This window comes from Biomphalaria glabrata, chromosome 2 (assembly GCF_947242115.1).
Source record: "Biomphalaria glabrata chromosome 2, xgBioGlab47.1, whole genome shotgun sequence".
Taxonomy (NCBI): domain Eukaryota; kingdom Metazoa; phylum Mollusca; class Gastropoda; family Planorbidae; genus Biomphalaria; species Biomphalaria glabrata.
In genome coordinates this window covers 14,499,201-14,521,821 of record NC_074712.1, presented here as the reverse complement: position 1 = coordinate 14,521,821, position 22,621 = coordinate 14,499,201, and the positions used below count along the sequence as shown (strand labels likewise).

Below are 22,621 nucleotides of genomic sequence, written 5' to 3'. Positions count from 1 at the left end.
AATATGGTAGGGTGGGGTGAGAGCTCAGCCAAATATTATGTGAGCGTTCGATGCTCAGGATAACAATAACAAAAAATGGGGGGGGGGGGACCCTCAGGCCAAACAGTATCAAAGAACTGAAAAGCCTATGAATAGTCATACATTGTATGTATTAACATTTTCTAGGGCTTACAGTGGGGGGGGGGGGGACCCTCAGGCCAAACAGTATCAAAGAACTGAAAAGCCTATGAATAGTCATACATTGTATGTATTAACATTTTCTAGGGCTTACAGTGGGGGGGGGACCCTCAGGCCAAACAGTATCACAGAACTGAAAAGCCTATGAATAGTCATACATTGTATGTATTGACATTTTCTAGGGCTTACAGTGGGGGGGGGGGGATATAGAGTCTATTAGATATTTCGATTAGGAACTAAAAAGTAGAAGAAGAATAAAAGAGAGTGGAAATAAGACAATTGAATAAGGAGAAGAGTTTGGGTGGGGATGGGGTGGGGGAGAGAAGTGATGCTCGATGTAACGGACTGGTACATTTCAGCATTGTCTAATACTAGAATTCGCGGGTGAAATGGATGAATAGAGAAGTATTTACTTGTAGGCATTTCTATTAATAAGTAAAAAAAAAAAAAAAGGAAGGGGTCCATGGCAAAACAAATGTAATACCGGTATAGCCTGGGAACTAATCAACTGTGTAGCCGGTGGATAATGCTAGTTATCATATATACAAAGCCCCCAGGATTCACAATGACTGTTTTATTCCACTATAAGAGTTCAGATATGTAGATCTATATTTTTCCAATTTAAAAAAAAAAAATGAAACATATCCTCGGAGATCACCTAATATTTGAAATTTCTCGTATTTTCTCGCAGGTCACACCACAAGCGAGAGTTTGACCCAATGAAACGGAGGCGGGAAGAGAAGCTCAAGTGCAACATCTGCAACGAGGCTTTCCGAGAGAGGCATCACTTGACCAGGCACATGTCCTCGCACGCGTGACATAAGGACTCGGTGTCATTTAGCGCCAGCTCCCTCTCCTGAGAGAAGAATGACACTGCTTGTCTACAAGACTTGATTACCAGTCCACTGTCAGCCACGACTTTTCTGACTACGGATTTAATAAAAGGCGCATAGGCCGTCTCACAGAAATCGCGTAAAACAATGACTTACCTAGCATAGTACACTTGACAGGTATTCGTTAAACATTTTTTTGACGTGATAACAGAAGACCAACAATCCGTTTGCCTATGATACTTTTAGTTGCTTGTTTGAAACTAACAAATTGTTAGTAGGCCTACTAAAGATACAATGAACTCTATGAGATTGCTTATAAAATGGTAACCAGGAAGAACATTGCTAAATTATGTGACAATTCTGATGGTGAGTCACGTTGCAATACTGATTGATGGGTGGTTTTTTTAATACAAGACAGCAATACTTCTTTTTTTTTTTTTTTTTTTCATTACGCTTACTGTGCATTCCATTTTCAATACGAGGTGAAGAAGTCTGCAATTCAATACAAGATCCCATTATGTCTTCAATTCAATGCAGGATCCCTGATTTATGTAATCATTGCAGGCTCACTGACAACTTGAATTCAATGCAGGATCCCTGATTTATGTAATCATTGCAGGCTCACTGACAACTTGAATTCAATGCAGGATCCCTGATTTATGTAATCATTGCAGGCTCACTGACAACTTGAATTCAATGCAGGATCCCTGATTTATGTAATCATTGCAGGCTCACTGACAACTTGAATTCAATGCAGGATCCCTGATTTATGTAATCATTGCAGGCTCACTGACAACTTGAATTCAATGCAGGATCCCTGATTTATGTAATCATTGCAGGCTCACTGACAACTTGAATTAAATGCAGGATCCCTGATGTTTTCAATACAATTCAATGCAGGATCCCCGATTTATGTAATCAATGTAGGATCCCTTATGTTTTCAATTCAATACAGGATCCCTGATGTTTTCAATTCAATACAGGATCCCTGATTTCAATACAATTCAATGTAGAATCCCTGCAATCAATGCGGAACGAGAAACACTGAAGCCATTTTCAATTCTAAAATTTAAGGCGTTACGGTTAACAATTGAAATTAGGCCAAATAAACTTGACGAATGGACAATATAGACACTTTGTTGGTCTAAGACCGTTGTTTAGATTCCTACTAGTACTACAGTGTTACGGATGAACTTTGATAACCATTACCAAGGTCAGCAATGTTTCTAGTGATGATTTCAACCATTAAAAAAAGGTTACACCCTGAGAACTAATTGAATGTGTTGTTTCAGATTTGTGTGTGGGTTAAGACCCTGAACTAGTTAGGCTAATACACAAATACAGCTGTATGCTGGAGAAGGTAATCTTAGAGCACCACATCATACATCAGTATACCAGTCAATGACATAAATATTTGAACACCATTACATTTGAGCACAATCATTGAACAACCGTAAGTTGTTAAGTCATGAATTTTTTTATTTTATGAGAGCATTTTTTTTATATTTTTATTTTAAAATTTATTTTTTTAAATAATTAGCCATTTATTATATCTAATAACTGAAATATAATTTCTTTTTGTATGAAATATTCATTTTGAAAGAAACATTATCACTTCAGAGAACTCTACCTTAATAGTCATTATTAATAATCATCTGAAGAATGCATATGTCAATTTTCCCTCCATACACAAGTAAAGAAGAAATAATGTGATATTGTGTTATATAAGATAGCAGTGTGTTTCAAGTAAAAATGTAGGTATGTGGTGCCCCACATTGAGATTTGAATCAAAGTCTAACAAGAGTTGGACTCTAGTGTGCCATTTTGTCTTCATCACATTGACTCAGTGATTTGATTCAATCTTCAGACCAAAGTATTAATATTACCATACTGTGTACTTCTGTTTTATTAAACCTGATATGGCTAGCTGTTTACATTCATTCTTTTTGTTCAAAATCTATTACCAGAATTTATGTGTATATACTCTACTTGAATATTATACATTTGTGTGCTTTTAATGCTTCTGAACTAGTCAAAGAACAAATGATGTATAGAATCTATTTATTACTATTTGAAATTAATACAATAATGTTTTCATGTCACAATGTGTTGTTCTTTCCTTTTATTCTACATAACATATTGGTACTTCATTACCTATAGATTTTAAAAAATCTTTTTTTTTTTTTTTTTTTTGAAGTAACATCAGTACATCAATACAAACACATAATAAAGAGAAACAAAGTCTTGGTACAGTGTGGATAAATTGTGTAATAATAGTTATAAAAAGAATAACATTCACTACAAACTTCCAAACAAACATTATTTGAACTTTTCACTTTCAGTGGACATACGCATGCAGTAGCTACTAAAATTCATAACAAAGTCAGGTAAAGTGGAAAGCACAACTGCTCTTAAAAACAACAACATGAAAGGGAGCTTTCCTTTAGTGTAATTGTGAAGCCAAGATAACCCTTTAAATAATTCAAGAAAACTTACTGCTAGTTTTTATTTTATGTTCAGTATGAGAAAAAAATGTTCAGAGAACAATGTCTTTAATGCTGCAATATTTGAAATTTGGAAAAGCACAAACATAATACGGTACATAATAGAATTTCATTTTTTTGTTTTGAGGAGAAGGAATGACCATAGGATGTCTGAGAAAAGAGATTTAACAGCCCATTAGCTTAAATCACATGCAACCCAATACATTTAATTTTATTTACTTTCATACACATTAAGTCTGGAAAAATCAAATTTGCTTATGGAAGGACAGTATGAACATATGAACTATTTAGCACCAAGAGAACAAAGAAATGACATTTAGGTTCTATTTTATGTAGTAAGCATGGTGTCAACTACTTTGTATTTTATATTAAAAAAAATCAATAGAACTAAAGCTGGGAGACAAACCTATGCCTAGTCCCTGTTTATTTTAACCTTATGCACCACAGGACAATATTTTTAATACAGACTCACAAACATGCAACAATAAAGCTTCATTCACACATCAGGCATGGAAAATTAAAAAAACATTCTTAAAAGATAAGGTGAAGACACCTCCACATACACACTTCTTTTTCTTCCACTCATTCTTCACTCCCTTTCCCTCCATTTATTTTTCAACAGGATCTACTTTCAGCCAACAAATCAAATATCATTTGTTGTAATATGGTCCAAGAGTGATTACTCTTACTCTGTTACAGTATCAACATTAACTCTTTTCATTATTAGAGTCATTTATAACAACAAAACCAACTAATGCATGGATCAAAATATTTTTAAAAAATACTTTTTAAAAGCAAGCTTATATTGAGTGAAATAGCATCAATTATTTTTTAATCATTCATGTAATTAATTTTTAGTAGATCTTGACTAAGAATAATAAATGTGTGCAGTTTGAAAATTTTTTATTAATTTTTTTCTAACACAGCTTTCATGCTTATAGCATGCTCAGTGTGTAGTGGTCTGATTATGGCCAGGTTTCCCTTTTTCAAAGACAAATTAAAAAAAAGTTACTTGAGTCTGAATTTGAACCCAAGCCTCCATAATGGAAGGATGACTTGTTAGCCACTAAGCTAGACAAGTGCTCATCAAAGTAGAAGGTTTATAGTCTATTTAAGTCTTGTTAATTTGAAAATTTTAGCATACAGCCTAATTCTCTACACATGGCTTATCTTCATTTTTTAAAATGAGTGAACAAAAGAAAAAATCAAATGTTGCATGAAATAATTGTCATAAAAATCAACAAGAAAAAGAAGCAACTAAATTGATTGCATTAATTTCTTTGATAGCGAGTCCCTATAAAACTGGAAAACTCTCTCTGCAGCAAGTCTTGTCAAGTCTATACTTTTCTTATATTCTTCCTGGCTGAATGTGCCAGATGTAACGACGGATACAACTTTTAAGTCTGCACTGTCAAACACAAATGTTAATGTGGCACGACCTTCCAGCTCCTCCTTTTTGTTTGGGTCCAGTTTTATCTGGCCATCCTCCATGACTGACACTGCAACAGCTGCAACCATGAAGGCCATGTGAACAGCAGCGTCAAGTAGAGCAAGGCAGGCTGCATTAATGCAGCAGGCCATGTTGGAGCCCAAGTCTTCTGTTTCCTGTATAATGATAGAGATGGATGAACGAGGGTGAAGACTTGTGACGATGGCAGCTTCCAAAGTAGATTTAAGTATGGCCTCCCGTTTTCTATCGATGGGTCGAGGTAAGCCAACTTTAGGTTTGTAAACAACTTCAACTGTGGCTTTGTCATATTGCTCCTGGTTGATTCGCACTTCAGCTGGTCCATAGGAGACAGCCAGCACTGTTGTGTCACCTTGGGAAAAACTTACAGAGCCATCTGAGCGAGTCAGGCAACCCAGTTCAGAAGTAAGACACCTCAATGTCTGACAAGATTCTGCATTCTGTTGTGCTTCAAGATCTTAAAATATAAAAAGCAAATTTTAGGCTATTTCAGTTTTAAAAACACTAGAAATTTATATTGAGAGGAATTATTTTTTTTTTTTTACCTTTAACAAACCAACCATTAATTATGGATAAATTTAGTTCCACTTTAGATAAGAATTTCTCAAACTTTTACCAGGCAAAACAAAACAAACAATTTATTCATGCCCTCTTAGTCAGCTGGAATCTGAGTTACCACTGCACTATCCAGCAGTGGGTGTCCAGGAAGTTTTTAAGAATGTAATTAAAAAGAAACTTATAATTGGCATATAATTTTAACACAATTTTCTGGATTTTCTTTTCATTTCCAAGATGTTTGGAATCCAAATTTAAGTATCCCCAAATTTAAAATCCCAGTCTTCACTGAGATTCGAAGTCAGGACCCCAGATTCGGAAGCCAGGTGCTTAACTCAGACATTGCGCCTCTCAAATGAGTTAAAGCTAGTTAGTGCGTTCAGTGATAAAATAGTTATTTACTTTTTAAATGTAATGAAACCACTGCAGCTAATTGGATGTTATTGAGATATAAATGAGACAAATATATTTTGAAAATTGGATTTATAATTAGTTCAAAAGTTTTAAATTTTGTAGTTAATTATTTTGACTTCTTCTTTGCCTTTGTATTTGACTGTCCCACTTACGGTTATTTTGTCTTGTCTTACATTGTCACTGAGTTGTTTTTTTTAATCTATATAAATATTATTTAGCTATGACCGTATCCTAATAAAAATAATGGCCTAAAATCAAATGTATAATTAAATAAATACAAAATCTACTAAATTGTTTCTTTCTATGGCTAAATATATTTATAAACACAATAAAAGAAAAATTCATGTATAGCCAGTAGGGACAAGAGGATTGGCTGTGCTTAGTCAGGTGACCAACTAGAAACATCGTGAATGACGCAAAGGGAAAAAAAAAAAGGGCTGAGCAAGCGATTTGATTGGACCAAAGTATGTTGTTATTTTCAATCAAAAGTCACTGGAATTGTCAATACTTACAAAAACTAATTATACATATATATAGAATCGCAATCGATGAGCTTTAAAACGATGTTTGAAATTTTCTTGGTGGTCAACAGAATACTAAGCTATTACAAAGAATAAACTTCAACATACAACAGTTTCATACTCGCTTAAGCAATCTTCAAATTCAGACACGCCTACCCCCCAAGACCCTGAATGTGGAACTTTGGATGCCAACATGGAACAAGCAAGCCACCGGAAAAAATGGATGATCTAGTGTAATACTATAAATAGTAACTGTGAAAGCATTAAGTCCGTTAAAAACTTATTTATATTGTAATTAAAATTAAAACTACATACCTACAAAGATTTTTCAATTGGAATATCCATTAAATCATATTATTGAAACATTCTGCTTTCAATTAGGCTGCTTCTACAATATATACACTATATACAGTTATTTATACTATTTACGTTGCTTTGCAATATTCCTATTATTCCTTGCCAGAGTGAGAAGCCTGGAGTGACTTGTAGCAAGCACTCTTCAGGTCTTCCAGTTCATTATCTGAATACACTGTTAATTGCATTCCCAGGCTGGATTTAGATATATAAGTAAAGCCTCAATGGTTTCATTGTTTAGACGACTTTTAAACTCTGTTCTGTTTCTACACACAAGATAAGATATTCCCTCACAATGTGCAGATGAGTGAGGGATTATCAGTAGTGTTAACATAACTTCAGCCAAATTTTTAAATAAATTTTGACCATTGTCATTTATTTTTCCAATGGCAGCCCATGTGCTGTCCAATCTTTCACACAGGACTGTAAGTCAGTGGCTTGATAAAGTGAAAACTCTTGCTTCAAATCAGCTACAGGAACATTTTTAGGCAACAGTACTGGAAATTTTTGTAAGAAATAATCCAGTGATGCAGGTGAGGAAGAGGTCTGTTTATGGACATCACCTATATCTACATGTCTAAACAGCTCTTCATTCGGGGGAAGCTTAACTCCATCATAGAAAAGGTTAATTTTCCATCACTGAGATGCACTTCATTTTTTCTTGCAATGAAATCTGAAGCAGCTTGCCCTAAATGTAGGTCTGGATTGTCTTTCAAATCTTCCTTGTTTAGATTGTCAACTTCACTTGACTCTCACCCCAAGCAATGCAGATGGCTTAATGTATCTCATTAGTGGCTTAATGTATCTCATTAGTAAAGATATTACAAGTTTGTGTAGCTTTGTTAGTAACAAGTGAATTTTAGGTTCCTCGCTAAGAAAATATGTGTTGAAATCGTCAAACTGTTGCAGGGCATCAGTTACAAAAAAGGCAAATAAGCTTATTAGAGGGAGAAGAATTTTTTTTTCTTAGTTTGAAGCCTGTTCATTTGATGCAGAGGTACTGTAGTTGATAATTTTTCATCATTCTTGAAAAATGCTAGAAGAGACTCCTAGTTATCCAAAACTCGTTGCAAGCATTTTTGTATGCTTAACCACCTTGTGCACACATGCTTCAATATCATGTTTTATTTTACTTCATGCAAAAGTTGCATATCTTTAAAAGCTCCTTGCCTTTTGATGCTTTTGTCAAGGTAATAATAAACATCTATCAGCAGCTGGTCGATACTGAGAGGAAGACAAGAGGCTATGTGTACAAGATGGCATGCACATCCTGACATAAAAATAATGGAGTGTTGCTTTGCTATATAGCCAAGTACACCTTTGTCTTTGCCTACCATCTTTGATGCATTGTCTGCGCCTAATGGCAGACACTTTGTCCATGGAATATTATGTGCTGAAAATTTAGCATGTAATAAATTAAAAATGTTCTCACCAGTTGCAGAGTCCTCGCAAACAGGTAAAACAGAATTAACTGGTGTTTGGATCAACTGTTCGAACAATTTGTAGCAGTCACAATTATTGCTTTCACCAGTAGAAATTGTAAATGGGTAAATTTTCATGTGTTCAGCCAATGAAAGTGTTGTTTTGGCTGCTATTTCTTTAACTACTGCTATACCTTTGAAGCACCCAGATTGAAACTCTTTAGCAATATCATCTTTAAACATAAGTTTGAATGCCTTTGTGAATTCGTTCAAGTAGCCAAAGGTAGATTCTAATCAGTCACAAAATCAACCAACATTACAACATTACCTCTGCCTTTGATGACATCAGTGGGTTTTTTTTTACTTTCAATGTCGGAAAAAAAGATTCAATGCTCTTTGAAGTAACATAATAAAACACTACAGGAAGACATGTCTTGATCCTAAGCTTTATTGTACAAGAATGAGAAAACAGTTCAGAATAACAAATTACACACTAGCTGACCTGGACACCATGACATTTTGACACACAAGAACAGATCAGTTCACACGGTACGTGACGTTTTGGCGCCGCCGTTTTGGCGACGGGACGTTTTGGCGCGAGCCGTTTTGGCGACGGGACGTTTGGGCGCGAGATATCATTTGACGATAATTTAATAAGCACGTAGTTTTTTTTTATGAACCCTTGAATTCCAGCGACTTAGGCAAATAACCATGGTGTCTATGTATACTTAACTTAAAGTATTTTGAGAAACATGGTACATGTATTATATTTTTACTTATTATTAGCAAGTGTTTGGTATGTATAGCTGGAGATACCATACAGTCATTAAATATACCAATGTTAATGTAAACAAATAATTGCATCAATTTTTTGTCTATCATCGTTTCATTTTGTTTTTAATTTTAAAGTAAATATCTTAAAAAACTTTTTTGAAAATAAATATGTGCCTCTTAATAAACACACATACACAAGCCAAAATGTTTATTAAAGAAAATGATGTGAAAATCAAACACACATTTACATTTAGTTCGTGAAAAATATGTCTTAACACAAACACTCGTGCAAAACATAGATATGAATAATTCTTTTAAAAGAAATAATACAATAAACGTACATAATGTATTTCGCGCCAAAACGGCTAAAGCCAAAACGTCCTTCGCGCCAAAACGGCGGGGCCAAAACGTCCTGCTTCGCAATTCACAACACACAACAAGAAACATAAATACACAACACTCTTTGAAACTTTGACTTCTTTAGCCAAAGAAATATGAGTAGCACTAGCAATATAATATGACAAATAATTTCCAGCATATTTAATTGTGAATTGCGAGCAACATATTTCGCAAAAGGCACTATACTCACAATGTTTGGCGGGTGAAATGAAGGGAAATTCGTCAATATATTCCTTAAGAAACTTTTGAATCCTTTTTTTATTGACAGAGGAGCAGAAACAGCACCATCTGGCATATATCACTTCTAGACATGATTAGATTTTAGATCAAGACTAGACAATCACAAATGATATTGTAGATCAATCACATTCACTGATTCAGATTGAATTAACTCAAATCTATAGATATAGGTTCGCTAATATGCCTTTATGTATACCTAAAGGTAGGAAATTGAACGGAGCATGCCCAAGCTGAGAGGAAATGAAAAACATAGATCTAAATATATATTTTTGGCGCTGTTTTCATTTTGCATTTTTAACACACAGAAATGTCAGAATAAAGACTTTGCGGAACATCAATGCGGAATGGTGGAACATGAGAGCTTTTGAGGTGATTTTGCAGGAGCGTTCAGCATAATGCGGGATGGTAGGTATGTTTGCAAATTTCAAAACAACGGTGAATGACATGACTATATATACGACTTATATTTACAAGAGGCTTTAAATACAAAATGGGATACCCTAACTTTCTTTCGCTGCGAAGTGGGACAAAAAAATACTGACATTTATTTTTCAGCCAGACTGAACGGCCTAAGCTAGATCTCTCCAGGGCCCTATGCGAAATGGATTGCGCGGGGTCCTATCTGTGTAGGGATAAGGATAATAAGTGAAAATTAGGATTCTGTATTAGAAAATGAATTCGTCTTTGCATTTTATTCATTCCTGACTAAGTACAAAATTACAATCAAATGTTAAAAAATATCACATTTGATTTTTTTTTAAGAAATCAAGATAAATTTAGATAGATATCTATATTTATATGCCAGTGACTCTTATAGTAAAATAAAATAATGGAACTTCCAGTTTTGGTAAAAATTCGCCCTATATTACATTTTTACTAAATGAAAGCTGACAATACATTTTTATATCGCATATAGAATTGGCGTTTTCTATATCGAACGCCAAACAACAATTTTGTCTATTTTTCCAAGAGATTTTCATTAGTTTTCAGGAGATTTAGGGTTTCTCATAGATAGGGTTAGGGTAACATTTGGTAATTCTTGCTATTGAGTATGATCTATGAAGAAATAGAATTTTTATGATATACTGTATGACTTCAATATATGCAAGGCTCGTAAAGTAATTCTCTACGTAGTAAAGAATGAATAAAATGCAAAGACAAATTTATTTTCTAATATAAAATCTTAATTTTCACTTATTATCCATATCCCTACCGAAACTTGGCCCCGGGAAATCTGTTTCGGATACAGCCCCACAATGGTTAAGTCCGGCCCTGCTATTTAGTGGCGGGTGAATACTACTTGTTCTTCCCCCCCCCCCCCAGGCACTCTTTTTTTTTCGCCTCTAAAATTACATGGGGTAAAAGAGTGATCTTTCCATTACCTGGTGTCCAAACTCATGAGCCATGAAGAGAATTATATATAGATAGGTTTATGTATATAAAGTAATTAGATTTATTTAGTTTATTTTTAGTAAGAGAAGTGTTTATTTATTCTGGAAATAGTGCCCCGTCATTTTGGCACAATACATGCTAAAAGTCTGTCTTAAGAGGGTTAATTAAGTTCTAAAAGTAGATCTATCTAGATCTAGATTCTAGTAATTTAGATTTAGAATCTAGATCTAGATTAACCAGATGTAGGCTTACGCTAGTCTACTCTCTAGGTTCTTAGCCTTCATCATTCTAGATTTAGAGTAGTTTATTTATTTTGGCCATTACATGAATCCGTACAAATCGCTGTTTTTGTGGTCATTACATCTTTATTTTAATATTTAATATGAAAATAGCATGCTATATAATGTGCGCATCCATTTTCCAATGATTCTGACCCAATTTCCTTCCATTTAGCTGTCTTTTTATGTAAGAAAAAAGAATTTCAAATTTGTAAGTCAGGTTGTTGTTTTTTTCCAATGTTACCAGGATGACTTTACCTCTTCCTAGGTCCTAGGATTAAGACTATATTTTTTGGTTGGATAAGTCTTTGCTTATGAGCCTAGCAATATTTATTCTGTTTTAGGAGCTGATTTATTTGATTCATAAGCCAAGCTGTTTGATTCCATACAAAAAAAATTAATAGGGTATTTGTATTAAATTACAATTTTCTTACCAAAATTTATTTCAAACAGACAGTTTTGGACATCAATGTTAATAATTTTAATTATATTTGTTTGTTTGTAGTTGTTTTTTTATAGAGAATAAATGGGCAAATGTTTGGAGTGAGCTTGATACATTGAATGAAGTTAAATGCCTAGATCTAGACCTACTAGATAGATCTAGATTTATATAGAGAGAATATAGTATGAGAGGATTCAGCTACTTAGGCAAGCATGGTCATCCTAGCCTTTACCATACTACAAAAGATCATCTGTGTTAGAAATTTATTAAATTAATAAAAAAAATAAAAAATTCAGCACACATCTAATCATGCAAACATAAAATAAGTCTTAAAGTCAGTGTAGAAGTCACTATCCCAGTGACCTAATTTTGGTAGAATAAGTGTGTTCATATTTTTATTTTTTGTATTTGTATTTATGCATAATTTGAAAAAATCTTAATAATTTCATGTGAGGGGCTATGCCTGGGGATCTTAAAATTTAGTTAATATTAATATAGAATTAAAATTTGAGATAATTGATGCTAAAATATAGAGACTGTTTGAAATAAATTTTGGTGTTAGGAATTAAATAATGTATGTCAAATTTGTTTGAATTAAATGAAAACATGTGACATGGCCTCTTTGACCTTAAATATAATAACAAATATAGGTTAGGGGTACAAATATAAGTTATAAGTGATAAGTAGTCATCCTTATTCTTCGTAGGCTTAAACTAAAAGATTTTGATACTTCATTTTCTTTTCTATGTCAAACCATTATCAAATAATGCACTGTCAAAGTCAAACATTTGAATTTTTAGCCTATAGGTGTTTGAAAAGCATAAACTACTCAATTAGTCTAGATCTAGTTAATTAATCTAGTTTTAGAAATTTAGAAGATGTTTAAATTTAAGTTTCTACTCATCAAGCCCAACCTTTTTCGGTCTGCAGGCCATTTAATTCCCAACACTCATGTCGCAGGCCCATGGCTCTACTTACACATGTAAAGCGATTATGTAATTTATAAGGGTTTATCTGTTTTATTATTGTTAAGTGCTTTTAAAACGCTTGTTTTCGGAAATCTTTAAAAGTTACTGCAGGCAACAGGGCATAGAAAACAATTGTCTGCATCGCAGACAAGCAGGAATGTCTAGCTTTGTAACTCAATCAGTTTCATTTGCAGAACTGTCCGGGCACTCCTCAGCGGCAATTAAAAACATTTCAAAATCTGCTTCATTTAGTTTTGAATGGAGATTTGTACCATATCTTCCACTCGCCTTGCAATTGTCATGCGAGAAAATCTGACGGTTTCAACTGCATTCTTCTTTTCAGGACAGATTTCTTTCAACACTGCTAGCATTGAGACAGGGGTGCATCTTCCTTCCTTTTCAGTACAAAACAAACATGTTGGCTTATTATCATGTTTGAAAAAAAAAAGAGTAAATATCTGGTTCTGGAAGTTTCTACATTCAGAGTCTACTTTTCGTTTCTTAGACTCTCCCATTTCATTAACGCACAAATATTAAATATGGTACCATTCGCATTGGTTCTAAAAGGATGCAGTAATGTAGCCACATGTTGCACACACAAGACATCAAGGACACAGCCCGCTCAAGAAAGCAGCAAAATAGTCTAAGAACCAAAAATAACTGTCAACTTTTGTTGCAAAAAAATAAATATATATGCACTAGATTTGAATGAAATTCATTAAAGTTTCAATCCTAACGTAGGGAAAAAATTTTCGGTAATTCTGCAGGAGTTCAAGGGGCAGCCATCTTTGTACTATTTTGTTATTGTTTATGTTCCAAAAAAATCCCAAGATAGTGTCTTAAAAAATACCAAGAATTAACATTACTTCTGGGTTTTCAAAGCAATGCTATTTTTTCTTTTAATTTTGACTTGGTGTTAATACAATATGTTTCTTATTGTTCTGTCTTCTTTTTAATTGTTAAAATCTAAATATTGTCTATATCTATTCTGAATTATTCTGATAAAGAGAATCTAAATTTAACTAGGCCTACAATAAATATCAGCACAGTTTATTACCAAAAATTAATTGACCTTTATTGCCTTTAAGAACCTTGTCATAATAATATAGTAATTAGTCTAGTTCTAGCAGTTAGATTATGAGTCTAATTAATAGACTTATTAGGACAAGATGATACCAGTAGATCTAGCATATTATTTAGCTTAAAAACTAAAAACAAACAAAAACCCAAATCGGAGAGAAAACCCAAGATACAACTAATTAGCTAGGCGAAAAAACGCGGAAGTGTGAAAGTAAAAAATGACAGATAAACTTGAGATTGCGTTTCTGACTTTTTTTCACATAAACCACACTTGCAAATTCAGTACACTTTTGAATGAAATAAGAGAAGTTTTAAACTTGTGTTATCGATTACTTTAGACAATGGCCTATATAAAGCTTAATTACGGCTTTTTTAAAAAGTTATTTGTCATTTTTACATTTATTATAAAAAATACTCATTTTTTGTTTTTAGCAATACAGGGTCCAGGAAAATGATCAATGATTCTTTTTTTTTTCCACGGTAGATATCATGCCTGGCTATAATTCTACCAAGTTTTATCGCGATATCTCCGTCGCATCGCTCAAAAACTTGAAAATACGGTTTACCATTGGGGGCTATGGGATTTTCAGAATTTACTGAATTTTGATAAGAAAATTTCGTCATCAATGTAAAACCACTGGAGACCATGTAAGGCCTAATATTCTGGATATATTCAAATAGATTTTATGTATTAATCGTCGTCGCATGAATGATAAAGCGCATTTGAAAAATAATTGTTTCAGACGATTTTGATCCCACTTTTTAAATATTTTGTTATTTTCTGCCATCAGAACGCCGCCATTTTGTCCCCGCCTCTCTGACAATTCTTGTAGATCTAGACCCGATAATTTGTTTATTTCATCAATATTTACATTTTAAACAAGTAAAGTTCATAAATATAAATGAAATTAGATTTGTGAGCTAGAAATTCACTATGAATACTAAATCTACTATTAAATTTCTTATTTAATAAGTAGGTTTATCCTCTACGAAACTCAATTCCAACTTTTTAACTTTTTGAGCGGGGGGTGTGTCTCGCCCTCGCTGGCTTAGCGAGAGAGACGCTCTCATGATGACTCATCTTACTTGTTCCATGTCAACAATGTTAGGCCAAAACACAAAAAAAATCATAAATTTCTAACTATTAGACATACAGTCATAATTGGAAAGTTCTTTATAAGTATTTTAATGATGTACTAACGAAAAATTGTTTTTTCAAAGATCAATTTTTTATTTCACCTCCCTAACTAAACTAATACAAGATTAGTCTAAACAATAACAAAGATGGCTGCCCCTTGAACTCCTGCAGAATTACCAAATTTTCAACTTTTTTTATTTGCTACACATTGTTCCGATATTTCGGCAGGCCGGATGGAAACACGTCGCGGGCCGGATCTGGCCCGCGGGTCGTAGTTTGGGCATCACATTCACATCACTGTACAAGATTGTATTCTAGTCTAGATAGGGGAATAATGGAGTCAATTTTGCTTTTAATGGATCAATCACAAGCCCCACTTTCTAGTTCTAATTTAGTTTGTTTTGAATGTGTCAACCACTTTTGGCATTTTATTCACGTTTGTCAGCTGTGTGTTTACCTTCTTTCCTAACTACTATAAAAGCTGCCGCCATGCTTGAAGACCACAAGGGACACTACTCTCATTATAATGCAAGGAACAAAATATGCCACATAAAAAACGCAGATTTGATCTTTAAATCAACATACAGGTCTAATATATAAAAAAAAATAGTCTAGATTGAATAAGTATTACGTTAATAGCAATCAAAATGTTTAATATAACCGCTTATTTGAATTGTAAAATTCATTCCTTAATTTAATTTAGAAATTAATGTTTCAAAATCATTTAGTTTAGATCTAGATTTTGTTAATTTTTGGTCTCTTACTAAAGAAAAATTCAACAGGTACCGGTAGTAGCAAAAATGCTGGCCAATTAAAACCGAAAGTAGAAGTTGAAAGACCTAGAGTCTAGATCTAGTAAAATCTATACTCAGTTGTCCTTAATGATACTCTAGATTTATTATATTACTCTAGATTTTAGAATAGAACAATAGATCTACTCAGTTAGTCTAGATCTAGATGTCTTGCAATTCTAGGACAACTAGATCTATATAACCTCTAACTTTAAGCTTGACATGTTATAGCCAAAGTAATTTTAATCTTCGTAGTTTTTATTAAAATAAATAAAATACCGGTATATAATAAATATTTATTCCACCACATGATCTTATATACTAATATAGTCTTATTATTTAATCTTATTACTTAGATCTATATGATACAGACGTTACTTCAAAAAAGAAGATGGTTACGAAGTCCCACGCGTCATGCATTTAGTGTGTCATCAGTCAAGCACAATCTCTTTCACTTGCTTGATTCAAAACAAAATAATTAACAAAAATAGTTAATTATCTAATTGGTTTTAAATGACTGCTTAATGCACAGTTAATTCGATATGCTGGTAGGCCTGACTCACTCAAACCATAATAGAACAAAAAGAAATGATAAAAAGGTATAAAACTATTCACTATTGAATGTAAAACAATGAACAAATAAAAAGAAACAGTATCCAAAACAAAGTAGAGAAAATAATGTTGATTGGACTGTGGCCTTAGTAACCTTGTGATGATTACAAATAGAGATTAGGCTGATGAAAATCAATATGACAGCAGCAAGATGATATAGAATGAGTGTTGATACTTCTGTGGACAAAATAGGGGAGGGGGAGGAGGCACTTTCTCTTTGTGATGTGATTTTACAAAAATGGAAGGTTGCTTGAAAATCATTAGAAATGTATAGATCTAATTGTAGTCTTAATCATCAACAGATAAAAATTAAAGTATTAAGTTACTGATACCCTTCTAAAATAAAACGTTTTATTTCCTATAGTAATAAGAGTTCTGTACTATGCCATTGCTCTATTTAGATCTCTAAGTCATAATGCATAATTTTGTTAAAAAAAAATTTAATTAAACATGTTTTTTTTAATTTTACCAATATTTGGCTTTGCTTTGGTGACTCAATAGAATAGATCATTAAAGATCTAATTGTTAACCAGATATTTTTTTAAATTAATAATTTCATAAGGAGGAAAAAAAAACAACAAGTTCATCAAATTATTATTAACCTTTTATTTAGACCTTCATTTCAGTAAATATGTATGCGTAGTGCATACATCTCACCATACAGGTCGAGAATATTTATAATTTATAGCCTGTGTAAACAAAGCTCAAGGGTTCAAGGATGGACTTTAAAGCACTGCAGAGGTTTACCGTTTAGAGAAGAATATAAAAAAATGGTTGGGTTGAATATTACATTGATTGGTCTAGTGCTGTTTAGTGTTTCTTTAGAAGTATGTTTTTTGAAGACTTTGACTATAGTGAAGAATATTAAGTGTATATACTATTCAAACCTGACTATTTTACTAGAAGTAAATGTTTTTATTTGTCTCCACTCTATTGTTTATTCCATTAAACCACTGTTACATAAGATTTGAACGAAGTGGTCGTCTCCTTTCCATTAGGACTTAAACAGAAAGATTTGAAAACTCCTTTATCCCACTTTCGGTCAGAGTAAAAATGTTTTACATGTTTCGGATGTTCCTTCAGAGTTGAAGATAATTACTTCCTAGTCCAAACCTCGCGCAGGACGACGGGGGATGGAAGCGGGCAGGGTTTGAACCCTGGACCATCGATAAATCTGAACGACAGTCCAGCGCGCAAACCGCACGACCAGGCAGCTATCCAGAGTGTTACAAGATCATCTGTTGTCATCAAGAAGTACATAGAAGTCTAATTCATAAAGCGCTGGTTGTGAGTGTGTATGAGTTTCTTGTGTGAATGTTGTTCGTATTTGCATCTATATTGTTATTGTACAGTAGTTACGCTGAGGTTGTCATTTTAGTCAAACTGAATTTCCATTTGATTGGATCAATAAAAATTATCTTATCTTATTTCACTAAACTTGATATTTAGAACTTGTTTTATGTAGGGCCTATCCTTGTAATTGAAATAATGTTTTATAAATTTAATTTGATAATAATTTTTACAGTAACTTTGTAGGAGTAATTAAAACAATGGATACAGACTCTTCTGCTATTGGAAGTCAACTTCTTGATTATGTTATTGAACTTGAGGGTGTTGCTGAAGAAATCTTGGCAGATCGACGAGAAATAATTGACCTAGACAGACAGAGAAATAAAACAAGAGAAGCTGTTAGGTAAATTTCTCAGCAATTATTGAGTAATAAAATATTTTAATTTCATTTTTTTGCTTATTCTCTTGTTGGCTAATTTCTTAGTATATACCATAAATACAAAAGGGACATGTTTTTTTTACATAACCATTAATTAGTTAAGCTTGTTGCTACTGAAACTTACAAGCTCGAAGATGTTTAAGACTGAAAATTTAAACATTAAAAAAAAATTTTTTATAAATATATTTAAATAAAATACACATTATTTTATTTCTTCATAAGACAGTTTTTTATGTGGGGAAATCCAGCAGTAGTATCTCAGCACCATGAAAATGAGTAAATATATCATAACTGTATTATCATGTAGAAAAATACAAAAGTCTGCTATGAATTTTATAGTCAAAGCAGACAAGGTCAAATACAATTCCATTTTAACTGGTGATAGCAAAATATGTTTACAATAAAACAGTAGTTGGCCTTTTGGGCAACTTAATAGTTCATTAAATATTCTAGCCCACCATTTGACTTAGAATAATGTTGTTTTTTTTACTTCTCATCCTTAAAAACCTTGGTGTTTAATATAGTCTAGTACATCTTACAGTGTAAAGAATATGTTATACATAGTTAATGTATGAAATATGTGTGATGTATGGCAGAGTGGCATAAACTGCTTGGCTACCTAGCAAGCAGCTCGAGTTTGAATCTTAGCCTAAAGACAGCAGGGAAACCTTATCCTAGATACCCCCCCCCCCTCCCCCAAGTTCACAAAAGGGATTGGACTATTACTAAATACACTTGATTTTACAGTTCTGAAAAGTGCTTAAAAATTGTCATATATCTTTTAAAATAAATGGTTCCGCCACAACTCCTATATTCTGTGCACCAGAAAAACTTTTTGATAATTAAATTTTGGCTACATTGAACTCAACTTTTCCTAAGCTAAAATCATTAAAATTTGTAGTACTCAAATTTGTAATAAATCTATACCATAGAATCTAATTTTACCAATCCTAAATTGTGTTGTTGGTAAGAAAGGTACTTTGTGTGTCAGAAAAATTGTAAAATATTGTAATAAATCTATACCATACTAATGAACATTTATTTGATGCATGTTTGTTTCTGTTATAGAGCTCTGCAGAAGAATAAATCCAACACAAAAACTTGGTTGTGTGCTGGGAATATGTTCATAAAAGTGGAAACCAAAAAAGCCATAAATATGTTAAATAAAGGTAAATAAACGTCACATATTAACATTCTCATTTTGACTCCCTTAAAACAATGTAAGTCAGTGTGTTAATAAATGTTTTCACTCCAATGAGAACATCTGCCACAAAGTAATTAGCATCAGAATAAAGACTAGTTTGAAAGAAAGACAAAAATATGTTTAAAAGTTATATATATATATATAATAGAGATACCTTATTTTCTTATTTGATATTAAGTTTATTCTTATATCTGTAGTATTTTTTTTTAATTGTCCTTCTCACTATTTACTATTAATCACCTTGTTTCTAAATTCTCTTGCTTAAAATTATAATACACCAAGTCTTTTTACAAAAATAAAAAAAAATTTATAGTCATCAGGAATTTTTTTTACTCTTATTGTGAAAGGGGATGTGTTCAATTTTAATTCTTACTCACAATGTAGTTACAATAATGTACAATAAAAAGTATGAGATTATTTTTATTTTTTGGACATAACATTCATTGTACTACTAATAATGGCTGCCTAGTGGTGGGGCATGTTTTCTGAACAGTCCTCTTGTTAGACGATCCTTGGTTTTTACTTGCCTACTACTATCCCAGGCCACCCTACTGGAAGTCCAGGCTAAAATAATTTTCAAATCTTAAAGAACATCCTAAACATGTAAAACAAATGCAATAAAACAACACAACAGTTAGTACCTCATATTGACCAAAGGTCCAAATATTGTAAAAAGTGGACCTATTATTACATGTCAGTATATTAAATGAACTAAGTTAAAATTGAAATGAAGTTTCAACACAAAGTAGTAGTACTAGAAGATCTTAATTTATGACAGAAGTATTTAAGAATTAAATCTTGGAGGTTAGTAAAGAGTCTTTGCTTTCTTCTTCTCTTTCTTCTCTATTACTTTCACAAACTTCTAGTTCTTCTATTTTCTATCTTTCATAACTATGCCCATGTATTAACTAATATCATTGTAACAATTGATTGAGATGTTTTGAAAGTTGTAAGTAATACAATTTGTATTTACCCTGGGTTAAGGCTGGGCATGTTTAAAATAAAAATATAATTTTATCAATCCTTAGCACCTAAATCATGTTGTTGGTAAGAAATGTAATTTAATGTGTGTGTCAGAAAAATTGTCGAGTTGTATGTAAAAGTCTACATTTATCTTTCTAAGACCCAGTGGTTGTTATTAGCTAATTTCTGTAAGCATTTCTTCACTTAGACCAATATTCTTTTTTTTTTTGCTTATATAGAAATTTCACTTATTTGCATTTAGAATGTAATTGATTTCCAGACTTTATTCAAACCTACCAGACTAGCAATTAGTGGTGTTGATCTGTTTGTTTGTAAAGGATTTGCTGCATTGCATGAGTTGTAAAAGACTTTGTATGTACAGTTTTCTTTTCTCTCACAGATTTTGATGTAATTGAGAATGAAATTTCAAAATTGAGGTCAACACTGAAACCTAAAGTGAATAAACTTCGTGACCTGGAGAAGAAAGATGACCTCAAAGGTTTTAACCTATCTCCACTTACTCCGTCAGAATTGAATTCTGTTGAAAGTCTTTTGTGACATGTCTGGAGTGAGTTATATATAGTTATGTGTCATTATAAACTTTGTCAGTGCCTCAACCTTTAATTAAATTTTTTGGTTCTATTTTGTTCAGATTTTTTTTTTCTAATTTTGCAAATCAAGATATTAAGTGTAGGTAGAAGGCAATTTATTGGACAAAATAACTTGAAATCTAAACAATTTTTTTTTTTAAACCAAAACTTAAAAAGTAGTATGATAATATCTAAATGTATGGCTCAACAGATTTACAAATAAAATCTGCTATGTACTAAACTAATGTTAATAGAAAAAATTTGCTTAAACATCTATATTGTGTATCAAATACATATGGTGCATGGTTGGGAAGAACTGAGCTGTCAGTGAAAGATAAATGCAATGTCTGGCAAGATTCAAATAAAGTCACAAGTACATACAAATTAGAAGTTTTTAAGCAAGCTTATAGCAAGACTACAGTACAAATAACTTCTGCTGAAGGCGGTGTGGACAGTATAGAAACAATAATTACCATTTGACAACTGCGCTGGTTTTGACACTTATTCAGCATGAGAGACGACTGCATGCCAAAGGCAATCTTTTTTGGTGAGCTTATAAAAGACGGTGTAACAGTGACTTATTTATTAAAGGTTTTCTGGAATTCTCCTGAAATTGTAAATTACGGTATATAAAAAAATGTTATGAAAATCTCCTGAAATTATTAAAATCTTCTGAAAACTGATGCAAATCTCCTTAAAAACAGACAAAATTGTCATTTCTGGGTGTCATTCACTATGGAAAACGCCAATCCTACTAGCAATTTTAAAAAAATGGCATTGTCAGCTTTCATTTAATAAAAATGTAACAATAAGGCGCATTTTTACCAAAACAAGAAGTTCAAATTCTTAATTTACTTTAATAGTCTTTAGCATACAAATATAGATCTAAATCTATCTCGACCTCTTAAAAAAAAAAAGCAATATTATGCTAGTCCATAGTATGTCTAAAAGAATGTTTATCAGCTTTTTGTTGAAAAACTACTATATACATGTACTGTAGATTACTCGTTAAGCTAATTGGGCAGTGATTTTATACTTAGTAAAGTATGAATAAAATGCAAAGACGAATTTATTTTCAAATACAAAATCTTAATTTTCACTTATCCTTATCACAACCCAGGATAGGCCAAGCGCTATCCGTTTCGCATAGGGCCCCGCAATCTCTAGGACCGGCCCTGATAGGAAGTCAGTATTTTTCTATGTGGTGTTGGTGGATCATATATCCACATGGTCCACTCATACCCTATAAAAATGTTGTTTTGGTTATAAAGTATGATTGATTGATTGACCAGTGTGGGTATGGAACTGTGTTGGCTTAACTCATTCCGAAACACAGATAAATAATGATAATAATGTAGCCATTAATGGATATGAATTGATTAAAACGCAATCTGTATTATTGTTGTACTATTGTTACTGAGTATGACAGTGGTATTGTAAATTAATATGTCTGAAGTTCAAGGATGATTAAAGTTTAAATATCTATCAAGTCTTGTGTTTAGTTTTTATTTTAATACTTTTATCCAAGTTGTGAAAATTCTGTATGAAACTAATAGCATCAATGAAATGCAAAATTTTGAATCAAATGCAAAACAAGGAATATTTCTTAAAAGCCTTACATCACAAATCATGAGAGAATCAACTTTTACTGTTATTGTTATTTATACTAACATCTTAGCATTAATCTAAAGCAGCTTTTTTTGAAATATAGACAATATCACTACAACTAAATTTTTTAATCATTAAAAATCATTAGTTAGAATAAATGTTTGGC

The 22,621-nt window shown here is 32.5% G+C and overlaps 3 protein-coding genes across 7 annotated transcripts in view; 2 read left to right on the top strand and 1 right to left on the bottom strand.

Annotated features, from left to right (window-relative positions):
- LOC106078584 (PR domain zinc finger protein 1-like) overlaps nucleotides 1–3,109 on the top strand; it is a 41,016-nt gene extending 37,907 nt beyond the window's left edge. The window contains exon 5 of the mRNA XM_013239489.2: nucleotides 869–3,109. Coding sequence (XP_013094943.2) covers nucleotides 869–995 — 127 coding nt within the window. The 3' untranslated portion in view covers nucleotides 996–3,109. The remainder of the gene's footprint in view (nucleotides 1–868) is intronic.
- A 149-nt stretch (nucleotides 3,110–3,258) lies between these two features.
- On the bottom strand, nucleotides 3,259–15,486 carry LOC106078634 (exosome complex component RRP46-like). Its single transcript, XM_013239573.2, has 2 exons — nucleotides 15,416–15,486; nucleotides 3,259–5,439 (listed from the first exon to the last, which is right to left on the bottom strand). Exons 1-2 carry the CDS (start codon nucleotides 15,447–15,449, stop codon nucleotides 4,772–4,774), a joined length of 702 nt encoding a protein of 233 aa, XP_013095027.2. The 5' UTR covers nucleotides 15,450–15,486; the 3' UTR covers nucleotides 3,259–4,771.
- Nucleotides 15,433–22,336, top strand: LOC106078635 (p53 and DNA damage-regulated protein 1-like). 5 transcript variants are annotated; one of them, XM_056019283.1, is made up of 4 exons: nucleotides 15,433–15,545; nucleotides 17,887–18,054; nucleotides 19,159–19,259; nucleotides 20,658–22,336. In XM_056019283.1, the coding sequence occupies exons 1-4, from the start codon at nucleotides 15,448–15,450 to the stop codon at nucleotides 20,813–20,815; spliced, it is 525 nt and encodes a 174-aa protein (XP_055875258.1). In that variant the 5' UTR covers nucleotides 15,433–15,447; the 3' UTR covers nucleotides 20,816–22,336. The 5 variants fall into 5 exon arrangements, with proteins under 5 accessions (XP_055875258.1, XP_055875260.1, XP_013095032.2 ...); XM_056019285.1 differs by lacking the exon at nucleotides 15,433–15,545 and adding an exon at nucleotides 15,741–15,813; XM_013239578.2 differs by lacking the exon at nucleotides 15,433–15,545 and adding an exon at nucleotides 15,763–15,985.
- The last annotated feature ends 285 nt before the right edge of the window (nucleotides 22,337–22,621 follow it).